Below are 21137 nucleotides of genomic sequence, written 5' to 3' on the forward strand. Positions count from 1 at the left end.
GGTTGCAGGGATGCTGGAGCCTATCACGGCCAACTATGGCTTGCCAGCCAATCACAGGGCACTGAGACGAAAACACGCTGATTAACTTCAAATGACTTCAGGTGGTGGGGCTAGGCACACTGTATCGCAGACCTATTGCACGCCAGTCAGGTATAACAATAATTATAACATTTATTTTAATGTCTTACGAGTTAGTTGCTTGTTATAATGAACAAGTGTGCGTTTATTTTGATGTCTTACGAGTTACTTACTTGTTATAGTGAACAAGTGTACCTTTAGTTTGAGCTGAAGATCGCCATGTTGAGCTCCGCTAAGCAAGCATGGGTTAAGGTTAAACCTCAAGCTTAAATTTTAATGTTATTTTGCTAAATTATGTATTGGGCAAGTATTCATAAGAACCGAGCGGTGTTCTTAACGCGGTGGTTATTGTTACGGGATTCCAACTGTCTTTTTTTGTGTGGAAATATCATGCTAATGAGCGATTAGCACGAGGCTAGCGCTAGCCGCGAATGGCTAATCCACGTAGTGCTTCTAACTGTACTTTATTGTGGATGCTAAATGAGCGTTAGTTAAGCTAATGTTCATACTCCTATGATTTTGTTTGTAAAAATACACTTATTTGTCGGTGCGAATGGGCTCAAAGTTTTGGTTAATGATGTTAAATGCAAATGTGATTGATTGACACACATTGTATGGCATGCACTTGTTGTAGTGTATGTACACGATGGAATTAAGGCTATAAATGTTTGTTTAGAAAGCAGACTAAACTCTGTCCCTGTGTGGCTTTTTTAAGTTGACGGACATCTTCCTGGACAGCGGCTTGAGTTCTAAAAGGCCTGGGGCCACCTGGTCTGACTGCACCACGCCGGCCTGGCTCAGTACCTCCGGGACACTAAAGTGAAGTTCAACCTGGACGGCATGGACGGACGGACAGCATGGACGGACGGACGGCATGGATGGACGGACGGCAGGGACGGGCGGCATGGAGGGACGGCACAGACGGACGGACGGCGGATTTATGGATACTTCTTCACAGTGGAGTTTTGGACACTTCTTGGACACTTTTTTTCTCCCCAGTGGAGTTTTGGACACTTTTTTTCTCCCCAGTGGAGTTTTGGACACTTTTTTTCTCCCCAGTGGAGTTTTGGACACTTTTTTTCTCCCCAGTGGAGTTTTGGACACTTTTTTTCTCCCCAGTGGAGTTTTGGACACTTTTTTTCTCCCCAGTGGAGTTTTGGACACTTTTTTTCTCCCCAGTGGAGTTTTGGACACTTTTTTTCTCCCCAGTGGAGTTTTGGACACTTTTTTTCTCCCCAGTGGAGTTTTGGACACTTTTTTTCTCCCCAGTGGAGTTTTGGACACTTTTTTACCGGTGCAGGTAAGTATTTTGGTCTTTGAGTTTTGATTTGTGGACACTTTTCTCCCTAGTGGAGTTTTGGACACTTTTTGGACACTTTTCTCCCCAGTGGAGTTTTGGACACTTTTCTCCCCAGTGGAGTTTTGGACACTTTTCTCCCCAGTGGAGTTTTGGACACTTTTTGGACACTTTTCTCCCCAGTGGAGTTTTGGACACTTTTCTCCCCAGTGGAGTTTTGGACACTTTTTTACCCGTGGACGTTTGGACACTTTTTTACCCGTGGATTTATGGACACTTTTTTACCGGTGGACTTTTGGACACTTTTTTTTACCGGTGCAGGTAAGTATTTAGGTCTTTTGAGTTTTGATTTGTGGACACTTTTCTCCCTAGTGGAGTTTTGGACACTTTTTGGACACTTTTCTCCCCAGTGGAGTTTTGGACACTTTTTGGACACTTTTCTCCCCAGTGGAGTTTTGGACACTTTTTGGACACTTTTCTCCCCAGTGGAGTTTTGGACACTTTTTGGACACTTTTCTCCCCAGTGGAGTTTTGGACACTTTTTGGACACTTTTCTCCCCAGTGGAGTTTTGGACACTTTTTTACCCGTGGACGTTTGGACACTTTTTTACCCGTGGACTTTTGGACACTTTTTTACCCGTGGATTTATGGACACTTTTTTACCGGTGGACTTTTGGACACTTTTTTACCGGTGCAGGTAAGTATTTAGGTCTTTTGAGTTTTGATTTGTGGACACTTTTCTCCCTAGTGGAGTTTTGGACACTTCTTGGACACTTTTTTTCTCCCCAGTGGAGTTTTGGACACTTTTTGGACACTTTTCTCCCCAGTGGAGTTTTGGACACTTTTTGGACACTTTTCTCCCCAGTGGAGTTTTGGACACTTTTTCTCCCCAGTGGAGTTTTGGACACTTTTTCTCCCCAGTGGAGTTTTGGACACTTTTTCTCCCCAGTGGAGTTTTGGACACTTTTTCTCCCCAGTGGAGTTTTGGACACTTTTTCTCCCCAGTGGAGTTTTGGACACTTTTTCTCCCCAGTGGAGTTTTGGACACTTTTTCTCCCCAGTGGAGTTTTGGACACTTTTTCTCCCCAGTGGAGTTTTGGACACTTTTTCTCCCCAGTGGAGTTTTGGACACTTTTTCTCCCCAGTGGAGTTTTGGACACTTTTTCTCCCCAGTGGAGTTTTGGACACTTTTTGGACACTTTTCTCCCCAGTGGAGTTTTGGACACTTTTTGGACACTTTTCTCCCCAGTGGAGTTTTGGACACTTTTCTCCCCAGTGGAGTTTTGGACACTTTTCTCCCCAGTGGAGTTTTGGACACTTTTCTCCCCTGCTGAGTTTTGGGGGACGGACGGACGGACGGCACGGACGGACGGCACGGACGGCACGGACGGACGGCACGGACGGACGGCACGGACGGACGGCACGGACGGACGGCACGGACGGACGGACGGCACGGACGGACGGACGGCACGGACGGACGGACGGCACGGACGGACGGCACGGACGGACGGACGGACGGCACGGACGGACGGACGGACGGCACGGACGGACGGACGGACGGCACGGACGGACGGCACGGACGGACGGCACGGACGGACGGCACGGACGGACGGCACGGACGGACGGCACGGACGGACGGCACGGACGGACGGCACGGACGGGACGGACGGACAGAGGGATCAAGGTGAGTGCAAAATTCAGCACACCTTGCTAAAAAAATGTAATTAATTTATTGGAAAAATTTCAAAGACTTGAACCTTTTTTTCCCCCGTGGACTTTTGGGCATGAACGGACGGCAAAGATGGACGGCAAGGACGGACGGCAGGGACGGACGGCAGGGACGGACGGCAGGGACGGACGGCAGGGACAGACGGAGGGATCAAGGTGAGTGCAAAATTCAGCACACCTTGCTAAAAAAATGTAATTAATTTATTGGAAAAATTTCAAAGACTTGAACCTTTTTTTCCCCCGTGGACTTTTGGGCATGAACGGACGGCAAAGATGGACGGCAGGGACGGACGGCAGGGACGGACGGCAGGGACGGACGGCAGGGACGGACGGCAGGGACAGACGGAGGGATCAAGGTGAGTGCAAAATTCAACACACTTTGCCAAAAAAAAAATATTGGAAAATGTTCAAAGACTTGAACTTTTTTTCTCCTCTGCGGACTTTTGGGCATGGACGGACGGCAGGGACAGACAGAGGGATCAAGGTGAGTGCAAAATTCAGCACACTTTGCAAGAAAAATTCCTTAAATTATTGGAAATTTCCAAAAGCTATAACTTTTCCCCTCCCTGCGGACTTTTGGGCGTGGACGGACGGCACGGACTGATGGACGACAGGGACAGAGACAACTGCAGTGAGTCGGCCACGCCCGCCGGCCCGTGCCGTCGTCCAATCGCAAGCCGAGCCCATTCCACCCGTGTTTGCTCTCTTTCAGCGTGCTTCACGGGTACGTGTAAACTAGGAGTCTTGAGGCCCTGTAGTTGGTGTTAGTGACTGGCGGCCATCTTACGACAGACACTCTGAATTGGCTCAATTCTTCAAACGTTTTGGTTGGAAGGAGGTAAGTGATCCAAGATGGCGGCGCGGGTGGATGCAGCTGGCTCTTGCTCTCCAGTTTTGTTTCCTCAGTCTTGTCGTTGTTTGCTAACATCTGCCAGGCAAACCTTTTCTACAGTCGCCAGGATTTGGTTGCTCTCGGGAGGAGATGCCATAAATCCATCAGAGCAGATTGCCAACGAACCTGCCGCATGTCCCCGAGGACATCTCGAGACGACCAATTTCGTCATACGCTGCTGTGTATGATGACAATTAGGCTTTTGATGATTCGATGATGATGATCAAGCCCATGTCTGAACAGTTAGCAATCCCTCATTTTCTGTTGCTTTGGGGATATTTTTGCGCCACTTCCTCTTGATTTTGAGGGAATTGATCGCATCACTCACATTACAAAAAAGATAGGGTTGTTGGAAAAAATATTATAGAAAATAATTCAAATTCACAAGATGGGGAAGACGTGCTGGCGGCTGTCATGGAGTTCCGTGCGCATCGGTCGCGCCATGCAGGCAAGCCCCGCCCCCCCCCAGGGATAGAATTTGGCCGTCCGTCCGCTTAATCGGGTCTTTGCTTTCAGCTGGACGAGAGCGGGAAGTCGGTCTTCACCGTTCTGTGGGGGGACGTGGCTGCTGAATTGAGGAAGGTGAAGAACTGCGTCATCTGTTACGGTGGGTAGCCACAAGAGATTTGGCCGGCTTTTGGTCGGGGGAAAAAAGGCTGTTCTCTGTCCATGAATCGTTAGGCTTTTTTTTTCTAAAAAATGACAATGTATACATAGTCATTTTTTTGGAAAGAAGGCTTACAATAGATGGTCGTTTTTTTTTTTTTTTAAAGCCTTATACATTGTTTTAGTTTTAAAGCCTTACAAAAAAAGCCTTAAAAATGACCATGTATAGTAAAGCTTTATTCTTAAAAAAATATATAGTATATATAGTAAGGCTTTTTTTCCTAAAAAATAACATAATATAGTAAGGCTTTAAAAAAAAAAACAACATAGTATAGTAAGGCTTTTTTTCTTTAAAAAAACGACAAAGTATGGTAAGGCTTTTTTCTTAAAAAACGACATAGTATAGTAAGGCTTTTTTTCCTAAAAAAGGACATAGCATAGTAAGGCGTTTTCCCCCTAAAAACGACATAGTATAGTAAGGCTTTTTTCTTTAAAAAAAATGACATAGTATATAGTAAGGCTTTTTTTCTTAAGAAAAAACGACAGTATAGTAAGGCTTTTTTTTTTTTAAATTAAAAAACGAAATATTTTAGTAAGGCTTTAAAAAAAGAAAGATAGTAAGGCTTTTTTTTTTAAATTAAAAAACGACAGATAGTAAGGCTTTTTTAAATTAAAAAACGACACAGTATAGTAAGGTTTTCCTAAAAAACGACATAGTATAGTAAGGCTTTTTTCTTAAAAAAACGACATAGTATAGTAAGGCTTTTTTTCTTAAAAAAACGACATAGTATAGTAAGGCTATTTTTCCCTAAAAAACGACATAGTATAGTAAGGCTATTTTTCCCTAAAAAACGACATAGTATAGTAAGGCTTTTTTCTTAAAAAAACGACATAGTATAGTCAGGCTTTTTTTCTTAAAAAAACGACATAGTATAGTAAGGCTTTTTTCCCTAAAAAAAAGACATAGTATAGTAAGGCTTTTAAAAAAAATGACCATGTATAGTAAGCCTCATCTCATTTTCTGAACTGCTTTATCCTCATTAGGGTAGCGGGGGATGCTGGAGCCAATCCCATTTGTCTCGGCCAGACGATCTTAGGGTACAAGGAGACGGACAACCACGCACTGTATAGTAAGTCTTTTTTCCTTAAAAACGACATGGTATAGTAAGGCTTTTTTTCCCTAAAAAACGACATAGTATAGTAAGGCTTTTTTTCCTAAAAAACGACATAGTATAGTAAGGTTTTCCTAAAAAACGACATAGTATAGTAAGGCTTTTTTCCTAAAAAACGACATAGTATAGTAAGGCTTTTTTTTCTTAAAAAACGACATAGTATACAAAGGGTCTTTTCCCTAAAAAACGACATAGTATAGTAAGCCTTCCCCCCCCCCCCCCAAAAAAAAACAGCATAGTATTGTAAGGTTTTTTCCCTAAAAAACGACATAGTATAGTAAGGCTTTTTTTTCTTAAAAAAACGACATAGTATAGTAAGGCTTTTTTCCCCCAAAAACGACATAGTATAGTAAGGCTTTTTTTCCTAAAAAACGACATAGTATAGTAAGGCTTTTTTTCCTAAAAAACGACATAGTATAGTAAGGCTTTTTTCCCCAAAAAATGACATAGTATAGTAAGGCTATTTTCCCCAAAAAAACGACATAGTATAGTAAGGCTTTTTTTTCTAAAAAAAAACGACATAGTATAGTAAGGCTTTTTTTTCCCCCCAAAAAAACAGCATAGTATAGTAAGGCTTTTTCCCCCCAAAAAAACGACATAATATAGTAAGGCTTTTTTTCCTAGAAAAACGACATAGTATAGTAAGGCTTTTTTTCCCTAAAAACGACATAGTATAGTAAGGTTTTTTCCCTAAAAATGACATAATATAGTAAGGCTTTTTTTTTTCTTAAAAAATGACATATTATAGTAATGCTTTTTTCCCTAAAAAACAACATAGTATAGTAAGGCTTTTTTTCCTAAAAAAATGACATAGTATAGTAAGGCTTTTTTTCTTAAAAAAACGACATAGTATAGTAAGGCTTTTTTTCCTAAAAAAAACGACATAGTATAGTAAGGCTTTTTTACCTAAAAAAGGACATAGTATAGTAAGGCTTTTTTCCCCAAAAAATGACATAGTATAGTAAGGCTATTTTCCCAAAAACGACATAGTATAGTAAGGCTTTTTTCCCTAAAAAAAATGACATAATATAGTAAGGCTTTTTTTCCTAAAAAAACGACATAGTATAATAAGGCTTTTTTCCCTAAAAAAAAAAACGAAAGTATAGTAAGGCTTTTAAAAAAAATGACCATGTATAGTAAGCCTCATCTCATTTTCTGAACTGCTTTATCCTCATTAGGGTAGCGGGGGATGCTGGAGCCAATCCCATTTGTCTCCAGGCCAGAGGCGGGGGACATCCTGAATCGGTGGCCAGACGATCTTAGGGTACAAGGAGACGGACAACCACGCACTGTATAGTAAGTCTTTTTTCCTTAAAAACGACATGGTATAGTAAGGCTTTTTTTCCCTAAAAAACGACATAGTATAGTAAGGCTTTTTTTCCCTAAAAAACGACATAGTATAGTAAGGCTTTTTTTCCTAAAAAACGACATAGTATAGTAAGGCTTTTTTTCCTAAAAACCGACATAGTATAGTAAGGTTTTTTTTTCTCAAAAAACGACATAGTATACAAAGGTTTTTTTCCCTAAAAACGACATAGTATAGTAAGGCTTTTTTTCCCTAAAAAACGACATGGTATAGTAAGCCTTTTTTTCCTAAAAAAAACAGCATAGTATAGTAAGGTTTTTTCCCTAAAAAACGACATAGTATAGTAAGGCTTTTTTTCCTAAAAAACGACATAGTATAGTAAGGCTTTTTTTCCTAAAAAACGACATAGTATAGTAAGGCTTTTTTCCCCAAAAAATGACATAGTATAGTAAGGCTATTTTCCCCAAAAAAACGACATAGTATAGTAAGGCTTTTTTTTCTCAAAAAAAACGACATAGTATAGTAAGGCTTTTTTTTCCCCCAAAAAAAACAGCATAGTATAGTAAGGCTTTTTCCCCCCAAAAAAACGACATAATATAGTAAGGCTTTTTTTCCTAGAAAAACGACATAGTATAGTAAGGCTTTTTTTCCCTAAAAACGACATAGTATAGTAAGGTTTTTTCCCTAAAAATGACATAATATAGTAAGGCTTTTTTTTTCTTAAAAAATGACATAGTATAGTAATGCTTTTTTCCCTAAAAAACAACATAGTATAGTAAGGCTTTTTTTCCTAAAAAAATGACATAGTATAGTAAGGCTTTTTTTCTTAAAAAAACGACATAGTATAGTAAGGCTTTTTTTCCTAAAAAAAACGACATAGTATAGTAAGGCTTTTTTACCTAAAAAAGGACATAGTATAGTAAGGCTTTTTTCCCCAAAAAATGACATAGTATAGTAAGGCTATTTTCCCAAAAACAGCATAGTATAGTAAGGTTTTTTCCCTAAAAAACGACATAGTATAGTAAGGCTTTTTTTCCTAAAAAACGACATAGTATAGTAAGGCTTTTTTTCCTAAAAAACGACATAGTATAGTAAGGCTTTTTTCCCCAAAAAATGACATAGTATAGTAAGGCTATTTTCCCCAAAAAAACGACATAGTATAGTAAGGCTTTTTTTTCTCAAAAAAAACGACATAGTATAGTAAGGCTTTTTTTTCCCCCCAAAAAAACAGCATAGTATAGTAAGGCTTTTTCCCCCCAAAAAAACGACATAATATAGTAAGGCTTTTTTTCCTAGAAAAACGACATAGTATAGTAAGGCTTTTTTTCCCTAAAAACGACATAGTATAGTAAGGTTTTTTCCCTAAAAATGACATAATATAGTAAGGCTTTTTTTTTCTTAAAAAATGACATAGTATAGTAATGCTTTTTTCCCTAAAAAACAACATAGTATAGTAAGGCTTTTTTTCCTAAAAAAATGACATAGTATAGTAAGGCTTTTTTTCTTAAAAAAACGACATAGTATAGTAAGGCTTTTTTTCCTAAAAAAAACGACATAGTATAGTAAGGCTTTTTTCCCCAAAAAATGACATAGTATAGTAAGGCTATTTTCCCAAAAACAGCATAGTATAGTAAGGTTTTTTCCCTAAAAAACGACATAGTATAGTAAGGCTTTTTTTCCTAAAAAACGACATAGTATAGTAAGGCTTTTTTTCCTAAAAAACGACATAGTATAGTAAGGCTTTTTTCCCCAAAAAATGACATAGTATAGTAAGGCTATTTTCCCCAAAAAAACGACATAGTATAGTAAGGCTTTTTTTTCTCAAAAAAAACGACATAGTATAGTAAGGCTTTTTTTTCCCCCAAAAAAAACAGCATAGTATAGTAAGGCTTTTCCCCCCCCAAAAAACGACATAATATAGTAAGGCTTTTTTTCCTAGAAAAACGACATAGTATAGTAAGGCTTTTTTTCCCTAAAAACGACATAGTATAGTAAGGTTTTTTCCCTAAAAATGACATAATATAGTAAGGCTTTTTTTTTCTTAAAAAATGACATAGTATAGTAATGCTTTTTTCCCTAAAAAACAACATAGTATAGTAAGGCTTTTTTTTCCTAAAAAAATGACATAGTATAGTAAGGCTTTTTTTCTTAAAAAAACGACATAGTATAGTAAGGCTTTTTTTCCTAAAAAAAACGACATAGTATAGTAAGGCTTTTTTACCTAAAAAAGGACATAGTATAGTAAGGCTTTTTTCCCCAAAAAATGACATAGTATAGTAAGGCTATTTTCCCAAAAACGACATAGTATAGTAAGGCTTTTTTCCCTAAAAAAATGACATAATATAGTAAGGCTTTTTTTCCTAAAAAAACGACATAGTATAATAAGGCTTTTTTCCCTAAAAAAAAAAACGAAAGTATAGTAAGGCTTTTAAAAAAAATGACCATGTATAGTAAGCCTCATCTCATTTTCTGAACTGCTTTATCCTCATTAGGGTAGCGGGGGATGCTGGAGCCAATCCCATTTGTCTACACGCCAGAGGCGGGGGACATCCTGAATCGGTGGCCAGACGATCTTAGGGTACAAGGAGATGGACAACCACACACACTGTATAGTAAGTCTTTTTTCCTTAAAAACAACATAGTATAGTAAGGCTTTTTTTCTTTAAAAAACGACATAGTATAGTAAGGCTTTTTTTCTTTAAAAAACGACATAGTATAGTAAGGGTTTTTTTTCTCAATATACGACATAGTATCCAAAGGGTTTTTTCCCTAAAAAACGACATGGTATAGTAAGCCTTTTTTTCCTAAAAAAAAAAAAAAAAACAGCATAGTATAGTAAGGTTTTTTCCCTAAAAAACGACATAGTATAGTAAGGCTTTTTCCCCCTAAAAAACGACATAGTATAGTAAGGCTTTTTTCCCTAAAAACGACATAGTATAGTAAGGTTTTTTTTTCTTAAAAAACGACATAGTATAGAAAGGATTTTTTCCCTAAAAAACGACATAGTATAGTAAGGCTTTTTTCCCTAAAAAACGACATAGTATAGTAAGGCTTTTTTTCCTAAAAAAAAAAAAAACGACATAGTATAGTAAGGCTTTTAAAAAAAAAAAAAAGACCATGTATAGTAAGCCTCATCTCATTTTCCGAACTGCTTTATCCTCATTAGGGTAGCGGGGGATGCTGGAGCCAATCCCATTTGTCTCCACGCCAGAGGCGGGGGACATCCTGAATCGGTGGCCAGACGATCTTAGGGTACAAGGAGACGGACAACCATGCACTGTATAGTAAGTCTTTTTTCCTTAAAAACGACATGATATACTAAGGCTTTTTTCTTAAAAAACGACTTAGTATAGTAAGGCTTTTTTTTTTCTTAAAAAACGACATAGTATAGTAAGGCTTTTTTCGTAAAAAACATGACACAATGTATAACAAAGCTTTATTCATTAAAAACGACATAGAATAATAAGCCTTTTTTCTAAAAAAAACGACCATGTATAGTAAAGCTTTATTTCTTAAAAAAAACGACATAGTATAGAAAGGCATATGTAAGCTACAGCATGGAGGAAATGTTCCCCGCAAGTTACCCAACGCCTTGCCTTGTTTGTTGACAGACTTGTACCGGCGCCCCACGGATTGCGCCTGCATCCAGGAGTCTCCGGCGCCCCAGTGAGCGGAGGCTGACATGGTCATGCAGTTGGGACAGATGCACATCGCCACCGCCTTCGTCATGCCAGGTAGAAAACCGTGTCGCGACCGTAAAGATATTAGCACCGTAGGACAAAAATGTTGTCATCTTAGGCAGTGTTGAGAAATAATTGTCTTTGTGTCATGACAGATGCATTGGACAACGTGGAAGAGGAGTGGGGAGGAGAAGAACGGGTGCAGCCGACCGATCGACAAGTCAAGTCCTGCTTGCCTCACCCCGTGACAGCCGTGGGTTTGAGGTGTGTCCCCGTCATTCGGCATACGTGGATGTGGACGAGGGCGACTGGCAGAACAACGCCACCATGCGGTTCTTCGACAGCCGGCGGTTGTGGTGGGAATGCCAACCAATAAAAGTTTGGGTGGCTTATTTGAAATCCTAGCTAATAGCCAGTGTCTTTTGTTTTTTTAGGCCAATTCTTTTAACTAATTTTTATGTAATGTTTAAATGGAAAATTTAATTTTTAAAGTTTTTCTTAGTAAAAGGTAATGAGTCTTTTGTCGCAGGCACCAAGAGTTCGTCTGCGGGACGCGAACCGGCTTCCATTCGACGGTAGGCATATGCTCTACTGTGTGTGCTAAAGGGCCCTCCCACCTTCCCACTAAACTACAACCGGCTGAGTATTTTCGGTAAGAGGGCGCTGGAGTGATTTTGGCTAAGTGTGTAAGCCGCCTCCCTACTCAGCATGGTCCTGTCCAATAAAAGTTTTCTTGTCTTTTGTTTTTGTAGGCCAATTCTTTTAACTAATTTTGATGCAATGTTTAAATGTAAAATTTAATTTTTGAAAGTTTATTTTAGTAAAAGGTAATTTGTCTTATGTCGCAGGTGTCTCTCCCCGCCGAAGGCGGGGAGGGGCACCAAGAGTACGTCTGCGGGACGCGAACCAGCTTCCACTCGGTGGTAGGCGCATACTCTACTGTGTGCGCCAAGGGGCCCACCCACACACCCACTAAACTTCGACCGGCTAAGTCTTTTCGGTAAGAGGGCGCTGGAGTGATTTTGGCTAAGTGTGTAAGACGCCTCCGTACTCAGCATGGTCCTGTCCAATAAAAGTTTTCTTGTCTATTGTTTTTTTAGGCCAATTCTTTTAACTAATTTTGATGTAATGTTTAAATGTCAAATTTAATTTTCGAAAGTTTATTTTAGTAAAAGGTAACTAGTCTTATGTCGCAGGTGTCTCTCCCCGCCGAAGGCGGGGAGAGGCACCAAGAGTACGTCTGCGGGATGCGAACCGGCTTCCACTCGGTGGTAGGCACAAACTCTACTGTGCACATACTTACCCCGCGCGCTATTGGGCCCTCCCACCGTCCCACTAAACTTCGACCGGCTAAGTCTTTGCGCTGAGGAGGCGCTCGACTCATTTAACTAAGTGTATAAGCCATCTCCACAAAATGGTTAAGAATGTGTGACTGTACTCAAGTCTCGTTTAATGGGCCAAAAGGTCTTACACTCTTGACAATTCTGGCATTTTAAAAGAAAGCTGGAATTCCTCCTGCGTCAGCCCCTTGGTGAAATCAACATCCGCAAGTGAGTCTAAGAAAAACAAAAGAAAAGAAATATTTTCTGCACAGCAACATGAATGTCTCTTTTAAACTTACTTTTTTTGTCTTCAGGTGTCCTCCTCTCGCTTTCCTTTGGGAAACCTTTTCGTTGGAAGACTGTCCATCCCACAAGTCATCCATTTTTGCCGTTGTCACTCATCTGAAAAAATAAAAATAAAAGTTGACAGCAAAGTATCTCTTGTTCTATTATGTGACCTTGACTTTGATTTATTAAAAAAAAATGTTTCATTCGAAAAACTATTTTGTAAGGGGATGTGGCTATGCACACGCACTAGGATCGCTGCAACAAGGCAAGACATCACCTACCGAGTCAATACAAAGGCGACCGGTCGGGGCGGCGCTTCATCCGCAAGCTGGTCCCAAAACTACTCCATCCTGTCAGAAAGATCATTTTTTAAAGAAAAAAGCCTTACTATACCGTCTTTTTTTAAAGAAAAAAGCCTTACTATACTATGTCGTTTTTTTAAGAAAAAAAGCCTTACTATAGTATATCGTTTTTAAAAAAAGCCTTACTATACTATGTCGTTTTTAAGAAAAAAAGCCTTACTATACTATGTCGTTTTTAAGAAAAAAAGCCTTACTATACTATGTCGTTTTTTAAAGAAAAAAAGCCTTACTATACTATGTCGTTTTTTAAAGAAAATAAGCCTTACTATACTATGTTGTTTTTAAGGAAAAAAGACTTACTATACAGTGTGCGTGGTTGTCCATCTCCTTGTACCCTAAGATCGGCTGGCCACCGATTCAGGATGTCCGCCGCCTCTGGCCTGGAGACAGCTTGGATTGGCTCCAGCATCCCCCGCTAGCCTAATGAGGATAAAGCGGTTCAGAAAATGAGATGAGATGAGGCTTACTATACATGGTCATTTAAAAAAAAAAAGCCTTACTATACATGGTCATTTATTTTAAAGAAAAAGCCTTACTATACTATGTCGTTTAAGGAAAAAAGCCTTACTATACTATGTCGTTTTTTAGAGTAAAAAAGCCTTACTATACTATGTCGTTATTTAGGGAAAAAAGCCTTACTATATATACTATGTCGTTTTTTAGGAAAAAAGCCTTACTATACTATGTCGTTTTTTAGGAAAACCTTACTATACTATGTCGTTTTTTAGGAAAAAAAGCCTTACTATACTATGTCGTTTTTTAGGGAAAAAAAGCCTTACTATACCATGTCGTTTTTAAGGAAAAAAGACTTACTATACAGTGCGTGGTTGTCCGTCTCCTTGTACCCTAAGATCGTCTGGCCACCGATTCAGGATGTCCCCCGCCTCTGGCCTGGAGACAAATGGGATTGGCTCCAGCATCCCCCGCTACCCTAATGAGGATAAAGCAGTTCAGAAAATGAGATGAGGCTTACTATACATGGTCATTTTTTTTAAAAGCCTTACTATACTTTCGTTTTTTTTTTAGGGAAAAAAGCCTTACTATACTATGTCGTTTTTTTAGGAAAAAAAGCCTTACTATATTATGTCATTTTTTTAGGGAAAAAAGCCTTACTATACTATGTCGTTTTTGGGGAAAATAGCCTTACTATACTATGTCATTTTTTGGGGAAAAAAGCCTTACTATACTATGTCCTTTTTTAGGTAAAAAAGCCTTACTATACTATGTCGTTTTTTTTTAGGGAAAAAAGCCTTACTATGTCGTTTTTTAAGAAAAAAAGCCTTACTATACTATGTCATTTTTTTAGGAAAAAAAGCCTTACTATACTATGTTGTTTTTTAGGGAAAAAAAGCATTACTATACTATGTCATTATTTAAGAAAAAAAAAAACCTTAATATATTATGTCATTTTTAGGGAAAAAACCTTACTATACTATGTCGTTTTTAGGGGAAAAAAGCCTTACTATACTATGTCGTTTTTTTTAGGAAAAAAAGCCTTACTATATTATGTCGTTTTTTTAGGGAAAAAAGCCTTACTATACTATGTCGTTTTTTAGGGAAAAAACCCTTTCTATACTGTCGTTTTTTTTAGAAAAAAAAAGCCTTACTATACTATGTAGTTTTTTGGGGAAAATAGCCTTACTATACTATGTCGTTTTTTTTAAGAAAAAAAGCCTTACTATACTATGTCGTTTTTTAGGGAAAAAACCTTACTATACTATGCTGTTTTTTTTTAGGAAGAAAAGGCTTACTATACTATGTCGTTTTTTTAAGAAAAAAGCCTTACTATACTATGTCGTTTTTTAGGGAAAAATAGCCTTACTATACTATGTCGTTTTTTTAGGGAAAAATAGCCTTACTATACTATGTCGTTTTTTAAGAAAAAAAAAAGCCTTACTATACTATGTCGTTTTTTAGGGGAAAATAGCCTTACTATACAAATGTCGTTTTTTTAAGAAAAAAAGCCTTACTATACTATGTCATTTTCTAGGGAAAAAAGCCTTACTATACTATGTCATTTTTTAGGGAAAAATAGCCTTACTGTACTATGTCGTTTTTTTTTTAAGAAAAAAGCCTTACTATACTATGTCGTTTTTTAGGGAAAAATAGCCTTACTATACTATGTCGTTTTTTTAAGAAAAAAAGCCTTACTATACTATGTCGTTTTTTTAAGAAAAAAGCCTTACTATACTATGTCGTTTTTTAGGAAAACCTTACTATACGGTGTCGTTTTTTAATTTAAAAAAGCCTTACTATCTGTCGTTTTTTAATTTAAAAAAAAAGCCTTACTATACTGTCGTTTTTTCTTAAGAAAAAAAGCCTTACTATATACTATGTCATTTTTTTAAAGAAAAAAGCCTTACTATACTATGTCGTTTTTTAAAGAAAAAAAGCCTTACTATACTATGTCGTTTTTTAAAGAAAAAAAGCCTTACTATACTATGTTGTTTTTAAGGAAAAAAGACTTACTATACAGTGTGTGTGGTTGTCCATCTCCTTGTACCCTAAGATCGTCTGGCCACCGATTCAGGATGTCCCCCGCCTCTGGCCTGGAGACAAATGGGATTGGCTCCAGCATCCCCCGCTACCCTAATGAGGATAAAGCAGTTCAGAAAATGAGATGAGGCTTACTATACATGGTCATTTTTTTTAAAAGCCTTACTATACTATGTCGTTTTTTAAGAAAAAAAGCCTTACTATACTATGTCTTTTTTTTAGGAAAAAAAGCCTTACTATACTATGTTGTTTTTTAGGGAAAAAAAAGCATTACTATACTATGTCATTTTTTAAGAAAAAAAAAAAACCTTACTATATTATGTCATTTTTAGGGAAAAAACCTTACTATACTATGTCGTTTTTAGGGAAAAAAAGCCTTACTATACTATGTCTTTTTTTTAGGAAAAAAAGCCTTACTATACTATGTTGTTTTTTAGGGGGAAAAAAAGCATTACTATACTATGTCATTTTTTAAGAAAAAAAAAACCTTACTATATTATGTCATTTTTAGGGAAAAAAAGCCTTACTATACTATGTCGTTTTTTTGGGGGAAAAAAGCCTTACTATACTATGTCGTTTTTTGGGGAAAATAGCCTTACTATACTATGTCGTTTTTTGGGGAAAATAGCCTTACTATACTATGTCATTTTTTGGGGAAAAAAGCCTTACTATACTATGTCGTTTTTTAAGAAAAAAAGCCTTACTATACTATGTCTTTTTTTTAGGAAAAAAAGCCTTACTATACTATGTTGTTTTTTAGGGAAAAAAAAGCCTTACTATACTATGTCATTTTTTTGGGGAAAAAAAGCCTTACTATACTATGTTGTTTTTTTAGGGAAAAAAGCATTACTATACTATGTCATTTTTTAAGAAAAAAAAAAGCCCTTACTATATTATGTCATTTTTAGGGAAAAAACCTTACTATACTATGTCGTTTTTAGGGAAAAAAAAGCCTTACTATACTATGTCGTTTTTTTTTAGGAAAAAAAGCCTTACTATATTATGTCGTTTTTTTAGGGAAAAAAGCCTTACTATACTGTGTCGTTTTTTAGGGAAAAAACCCTTTGTATACTATGTCGTTTTTTAAGAAAAAAAAGCCTTACTATACTATGTCGTTTTTTAGGGAAAAAACCCTTTGTATACTATGTCGTTTTTTGAGAAAAAAAACCCTTACTATACTATGTCGTTTTTTAGGGAAAAAAAGCCTTACTATACAATGTCGTTTTTAAGGAAAAAAGACTTACTATACAGTGCGTGGTTGTCCGTCTCCATGTACCATAAGATCGTCTGGCCACCGATTCAGGATGTCCCCCGCCGCTGGCCTGGAGACAAATGGGATTGGCTCCAGCATCCCCCGCTACCCTAATGAGGATAAAGCAGTTCAGAAAATGAGATGAGGACTCATGTATAGTATACATGGTCTTTTTTTAACAAAAAGCCTTACTATACATGGTCTTTTTTTAAAGCCTTACTATAAATGGTCATTTAAAAAAAGCCTTACTATACATGGTCATTTTTTAAATAAAAAGCCTTACTATAAATGGTCATTTTAAAAAAGCCTTACTATACATGGTCATTTTTTAAATAAAAAGCCTTACTATAAATGGTCATTTTAAAAAAGCCTTACTATACATGGTCATTTTTTAAGAAATAAATGCCTTACTATACATGATCTTTTTTTTCTTCAAGAAAAAAGCCTTATTATACATGGTCATTTTTTAAGAAAAAAAAGCCTTTTCTATAAATTGTCTATTTTAAGAAAAAAAAGCCTTACGATACATGGTCACTTTCTTAAGTAAAAAAAAGCCTTACTATAAAGTGTCGTTTTTTTAAAAAAGCATTTCTATAAATGGAAATAGGAAGTTCAAGAAGAAAATAAAAGCCTACAGTAAAACAAAACAAAAAATGGTGGGCCATTAGCAGAGTAATTTTATTTGGATTAATTTAGTTATTTTGTATTTTAAAAAATAGAGGGTAAATTACTACGAAAGAAAAACTAACTTTAGTGTCATTTAATTGTTTAGTATTTTATTCCGATATAAAAGGTATTTTTAATAAAGACCTGGCGTACATTTTTGTGTTTCCCTAACATTTTGGTGATGCGGCATAAATCTCAAGGCACGCCACTATCTGAAAGTCGTTACATTTAAAACCTTGTCGCCTTGATTAAAAATATAAAGTTTCTGTCATCAAAGTTTTATCAACTGCAATCAAATAAACCCCACCAACATTATTTCAAAATATAATTGTTCACACTGACCTTATGTCGCCCAAAGTTGATGTCTCCGGATGCCGAACAACTTCTGGTTCGAGTGATTTAAAAAAAAACAAGTAATGTAACGATTTTAGTGTCATATTTTAATGATTTTTTCTCCAAACAATTCTCCTAACATGCGGCGATAAACAATTTGCTGTTCACGCACACTTCACGTCGCCCAAAAATGATGTCATCAAAATCAAACAACTTCCGGGTCACGTAACGAACAAAAAACGACTTTCATCTAAAAATATTACGACTTTTTCTCTCCCAATATTACTTAAATGTCCCAATAATACACAAAAAGCAGTTTTGTGCTCACACAGATTTAACGTCGACAAAAGTTGAAGCCCGCAAAACCAAACAACATCCGGTTCACACTCCATAAAAATAAACAAAACGACCTCAACGTCATAATATTACGATTTGAATCTTATAATAAAGCAATGTATGACTCAATTCTCTTCCTTTTTCAGATTTTAGTCTCTTAAGATTTTTCGCTCGGAATATTACAACGTATGAGAGATATTTTCCTTTGGCATGCACAGTGGTTGGGGAACAATTTGTAAACCAAATGTTAGTATGACATGAACCTAAATATGATACCCCTAGCCAGCACCATGGTTGTTTTTTTGTTTTATTTTGTTTTTCAATAACCAAAAATAAAGATTTACCCTTAAACATTGGTCACCAAACTAATCCACAAAGGGCCGCAGAGGGTGCAGGATTCCATTCCAACTAAACAGAACCGCATCTTTTCACAAAACGGGTGTCTTCCAAGTCCCGTTAGTTTTAGCAGAAACCTGATTGTGCCGGATCGGTTGGCACGAAAACCAGGACCCACGGCAGAACCGGAGGGCCAGTTTGCGGACCCCCGGCTCCACCAGCTTCAAACAATTGACAATTTTCACAGGGAAACACTTTCACGTAAGGGTCATTTCTACGATTCACGGTCCGTCCCGTTTGACCCGTTAACACGCTCGATGTGCAAACGGAGACCCGCGGGCCTCTCTCCGGCCCGCTAGCATCCGATTGGAGGAGCGCGGCCGGCGTCTCACATGCCCCAGTAGGGCGCCAGACCGCGGCGTTCCCTCTGGTAGACGTCGGGGACGAGCCCGTAGGGCGTCTGCACCATCTTGACCGAGTTCCTCCCGAAGAGCTTGCGTTCGTACTCGATGAGCTGGCGCCAGAAACCGCCGTTGGGCCGGATGACGGGGCGGCGGGCCTTCACCCAGGCGTGGGCGTCGGCCAACGACACGCGGTGGTACTTCATGAGGTAGGCCAGGCAGAGCGAGGCGGAGCGGCTGACGCCCGCCGCGCAGTGCACCAGGACCACGCCGCGCTTGCGGCCCACGCTGTGGATCTTGTCGGCCACGCCGTCAAAGTAGAGCGAGATGGGCGAGTGCGGCGCGTCGGCCAGCGGCACCTTGACGTACTCCACGTGCGGCCAGTTGAAGTTGGGCAGCTCCAACGTGGCGTTGACCACGCAGGTGATGCCCTTGGACAGCAGCAGGCCGCGGTTGGACGCCACGTTGCCCCGGCTCAGGAACAGGCCCGGCGTGATCTGGGCCATGCCGCCTTCCGCCGTGGAAAGCGGGGCCACCGAACCACGCTGCTGGTGGTGGTGCTGGGGGAAGAATCCTCGGCCGCGGGAACCCATGGCGAAGACCACGACGCGCTCAACGCCGGAAAAGGGGAGGCATAGCGTAGCGCCGAGAATCCTGGGAAATGGAGAATTCATGTGTCAAGTGGGATGAGCGCACCTCTAAAAACCTCAATTTGGGTCGCGGGGTTCCTCAGGGATCCGTCTCGGATACGCTAGTTTTATTAGCCAACCAATGACTATTTGAACTGGATGTTAGCATTAAGCTAGAGGATGTATGTTGCTTATGTCACTTGTTTGTGCTCAATTACAAAAATGAAACGGCTCCAAATTTGTAGCCTACATTTTTTACTGCTACCAATTCAGTGACTGCCATTGACGGCAATACACCTCCAAAAATGGTCATCTCTCGCAGTTTAAAATGGACGGACTTGTCAATGGAGTCCATTTTAAAAGAACAGGTGACAAAACTCAATTTCAAGCAAGTGTCAATGGAGGCCATTTGAAAACAACAGGCGACAAAACTCGTCAATTCTCAGCAGAAATATACAGCGGGGAGTTATTCAAAAGCCATTTTCTTCTCTTTCCGCCTGCTATGATTGAGAACAAGTTGCTGTCCTCTCATCAGCAAAGGAGACGGAGCAAAATTGCAGACGTTGCTGTGGCAACCTACAGACATGGACATATCCATATGACTAGTGGCTCTTTCCTTCCTCTGCAATCAGTCCCAGGGAGATCTTCTGGCATCATTCAAGTCTGTTGACGTGAGTGTTCAGATTCCACTGGTAGCGCAAACTGGGGAACATGAGATACCCAACTGAAAAATTTAAAATTAGGTGCAGTCTACTTTATGGAAAATCCGGGATAACGGTGTACAAAAAAGAAGGGCTCATTTTTAGGTCCTAAGTGGTCGCTTTCTGCTTCACTAGATCGGGTCATTTTATTCCGGAATATGGAACTAGTTCTGTTACTTGAAGTGGCTGAAAACAAGAGTTTGAAATCAGTTCTACAAGTAAGGCTTGGATTAAGATGTCAAATTTGGCTTTTAAGGGAATATCTCAAATTAAATGACATTTTCTTTCCATTAAATTACTTTTAAATGTGTCACTATTAAGTTATTATTCAATGAAGTAGTAGTCGATTTTTTTCTTTTTAAAGACAGTGTTCTAAAACACCTGCCTTTTTTTCTTTTGATATACATAATCATTTAATAATCGCTCGAGGAATAAAACTGATTTTTTAAAATTAATACTCATACTAATTCTATTGCAAAAAACTTCATATTTGAAGTGATGATCTCATTGTGTTTAAACATTTTAAATTTGATACATTCTAATAACGAACAGAAATATTCGCATGTCTAAATTTAACTGCAGCAATAAAAAAACGATCATCCAAATTCAACAATGTTAAGTATTTTTTTCCAGAAACAAGTCTATTTAATAAGCATAAATAGTGTAAATCCACATCAGTGCGTAAGATTCCTGCATGTCATTCATTTATTATCAGGCGTTTGGAAAAATCTACATTCAAGTGTTGTTAAATAGCTGGTTTATATTTATATAAAAAAAGTAACCACTCACCAGTGTGACTCAAGAAGCTGATAACGATGGGGACGATTTCTCGTTTCACGCAAGGCCCACGTCGGTTACCGGCGTCCACTCGGTCCGTTCAATCACGCCGAGGTGCAGGTAGTTGGGAGTGGGTTATGTGTGGGGGGGCTCCACGACACGCAGCGTGACGACAAAGTCCGCGGAGGCTCCTCCTTTTTCACGGCTTGAGTGTGGGGGTGACAACAGCGACACGCCAAGGCCAAAAGCACTCACTACAATTTTTTTTAGGCAAGACGTCGGTGGCAGCGAAAGCTGAGAATTAATTCATGGTCAGTCTTCCTAGTTTTTAACCCTGGCATGCATCAATTATTTTCTTTTATCTCTTTTTTATTTTATTTTTTTAATCATATTTAAGGCTCTGAAAAAATAGTAATATTTCATGTCTCCTCAAATCAGTGTATCTGAAATGTAGATAAAAATATATACAAATAATTGTA

General features: G+C 38.5%; 2 protein-coding genes across 29 annotated transcripts; one reads left to right on the forward strand and one right to left on the reverse strand.

Moving 5' to 3' along the window:
* Positions 1 to 12518, forward strand: LOC144083064 (uncharacterized). 23 transcript variants are annotated; one of them, XR_013303460.1, is made up of 19 exons: positions 1 to 150; positions 794 to 3059; positions 3177 to 3259; positions 3377 to 3459; positions 3568 to 3587; positions 3652 to 3734; positions 3816 to 3941; positions 4039 to 4443; positions 4512 to 4602; positions 5646 to 5731; positions 6952 to 7069; positions 9572 to 9691; positions 10246 to 10363; positions 10691 to 10813; positions 10915 to 11023; positions 11289 to 11411; positions 11608 to 11759; positions 12259 to 12309; positions 12396 to 12518. XR_013303460.1 is itself a non-coding variant. In XM_077610534.1 (17 exons), the coding sequence occupies exons 14-17, from the start codon at positions 10762 to 10764 to the stop codon at positions 11684 to 11686; spliced, it is 363 nt and encodes a 120-aa protein (XP_077466660.1). In that variant the 5' UTR covers positions 1 to 150; positions 794 to 3059; positions 3177 to 3259; positions 3377 to 3459; positions 3568 to 3587; positions 3652 to 3734; positions 3816 to 3941; positions 4039 to 4443; positions 4512 to 4602; positions 5646 to 5731; positions 6952 to 7069; positions 9572 to 9691; positions 10246 to 10363; positions 10691 to 10761; the 3' UTR covers positions 11687 to 12518. The 23 variants fall into 23 exon arrangements, 3 of the variants coding, with proteins under 3 accessions (XP_077466660.1, XP_077466659.1, XP_077466661.1); XR_013303459.1 differs by having other exon boundaries at positions 12259 to 12518; XR_013303461.1 differs by lacking the exon at positions 12259 to 12309.
* On the reverse strand, positions 12178 to 20988 carry dusp14 (dual specificity phosphatase 14). Of its 6 annotated transcripts, none has more exons than XM_077610539.1 (9): positions 20671 to 20988; positions 17488 to 19205; positions 16472 to 16589; positions 15201 to 15320; positions 13545 to 13662; positions 13032 to 13151; positions 12651 to 12719; positions 12381 to 12478; positions 12178 to 12315 (listed from the first exon to the last, which is right to left on the reverse strand). In XM_077610539.1, exon 2 carries the CDS (start codon positions 19142 to 19144, stop codon positions 18539 to 18541), a length of 606 nt encoding a protein of 201 aa, XP_077466665.1. In that variant the 5' UTR covers positions 19145 to 19205; positions 20671 to 20988; the 3' UTR covers positions 12178 to 12315; positions 12381 to 12478; positions 12651 to 12719; positions 13032 to 13151; positions 13545 to 13662; positions 15201 to 15320; positions 16472 to 16589; positions 17488 to 18538. The 6 variants fall into 6 exon arrangements, with proteins under 6 accessions (XP_077466665.1, XP_077466663.1, XP_077466664.1 ...); XM_077610537.1 differs by having other exon boundaries at positions 12381 to 12483; XM_077610538.1 differs by lacking the exon at positions 13545 to 13662 and having other exon boundaries at positions 12381 to 12483.
* Positions 20989 to 21137: the final 149 nt, after the last annotated feature.

This window comes from Stigmatopora argus, chromosome 10, assembly GCF_051989625.1.
Source record: "Stigmatopora argus isolate UIUO_Sarg chromosome 10, RoL_Sarg_1.0, whole genome shotgun sequence".
NCBI lineage: Eukaryota > Metazoa > Chordata > Actinopteri > Syngnathiformes > Syngnathidae > Stigmatopora > Stigmatopora argus.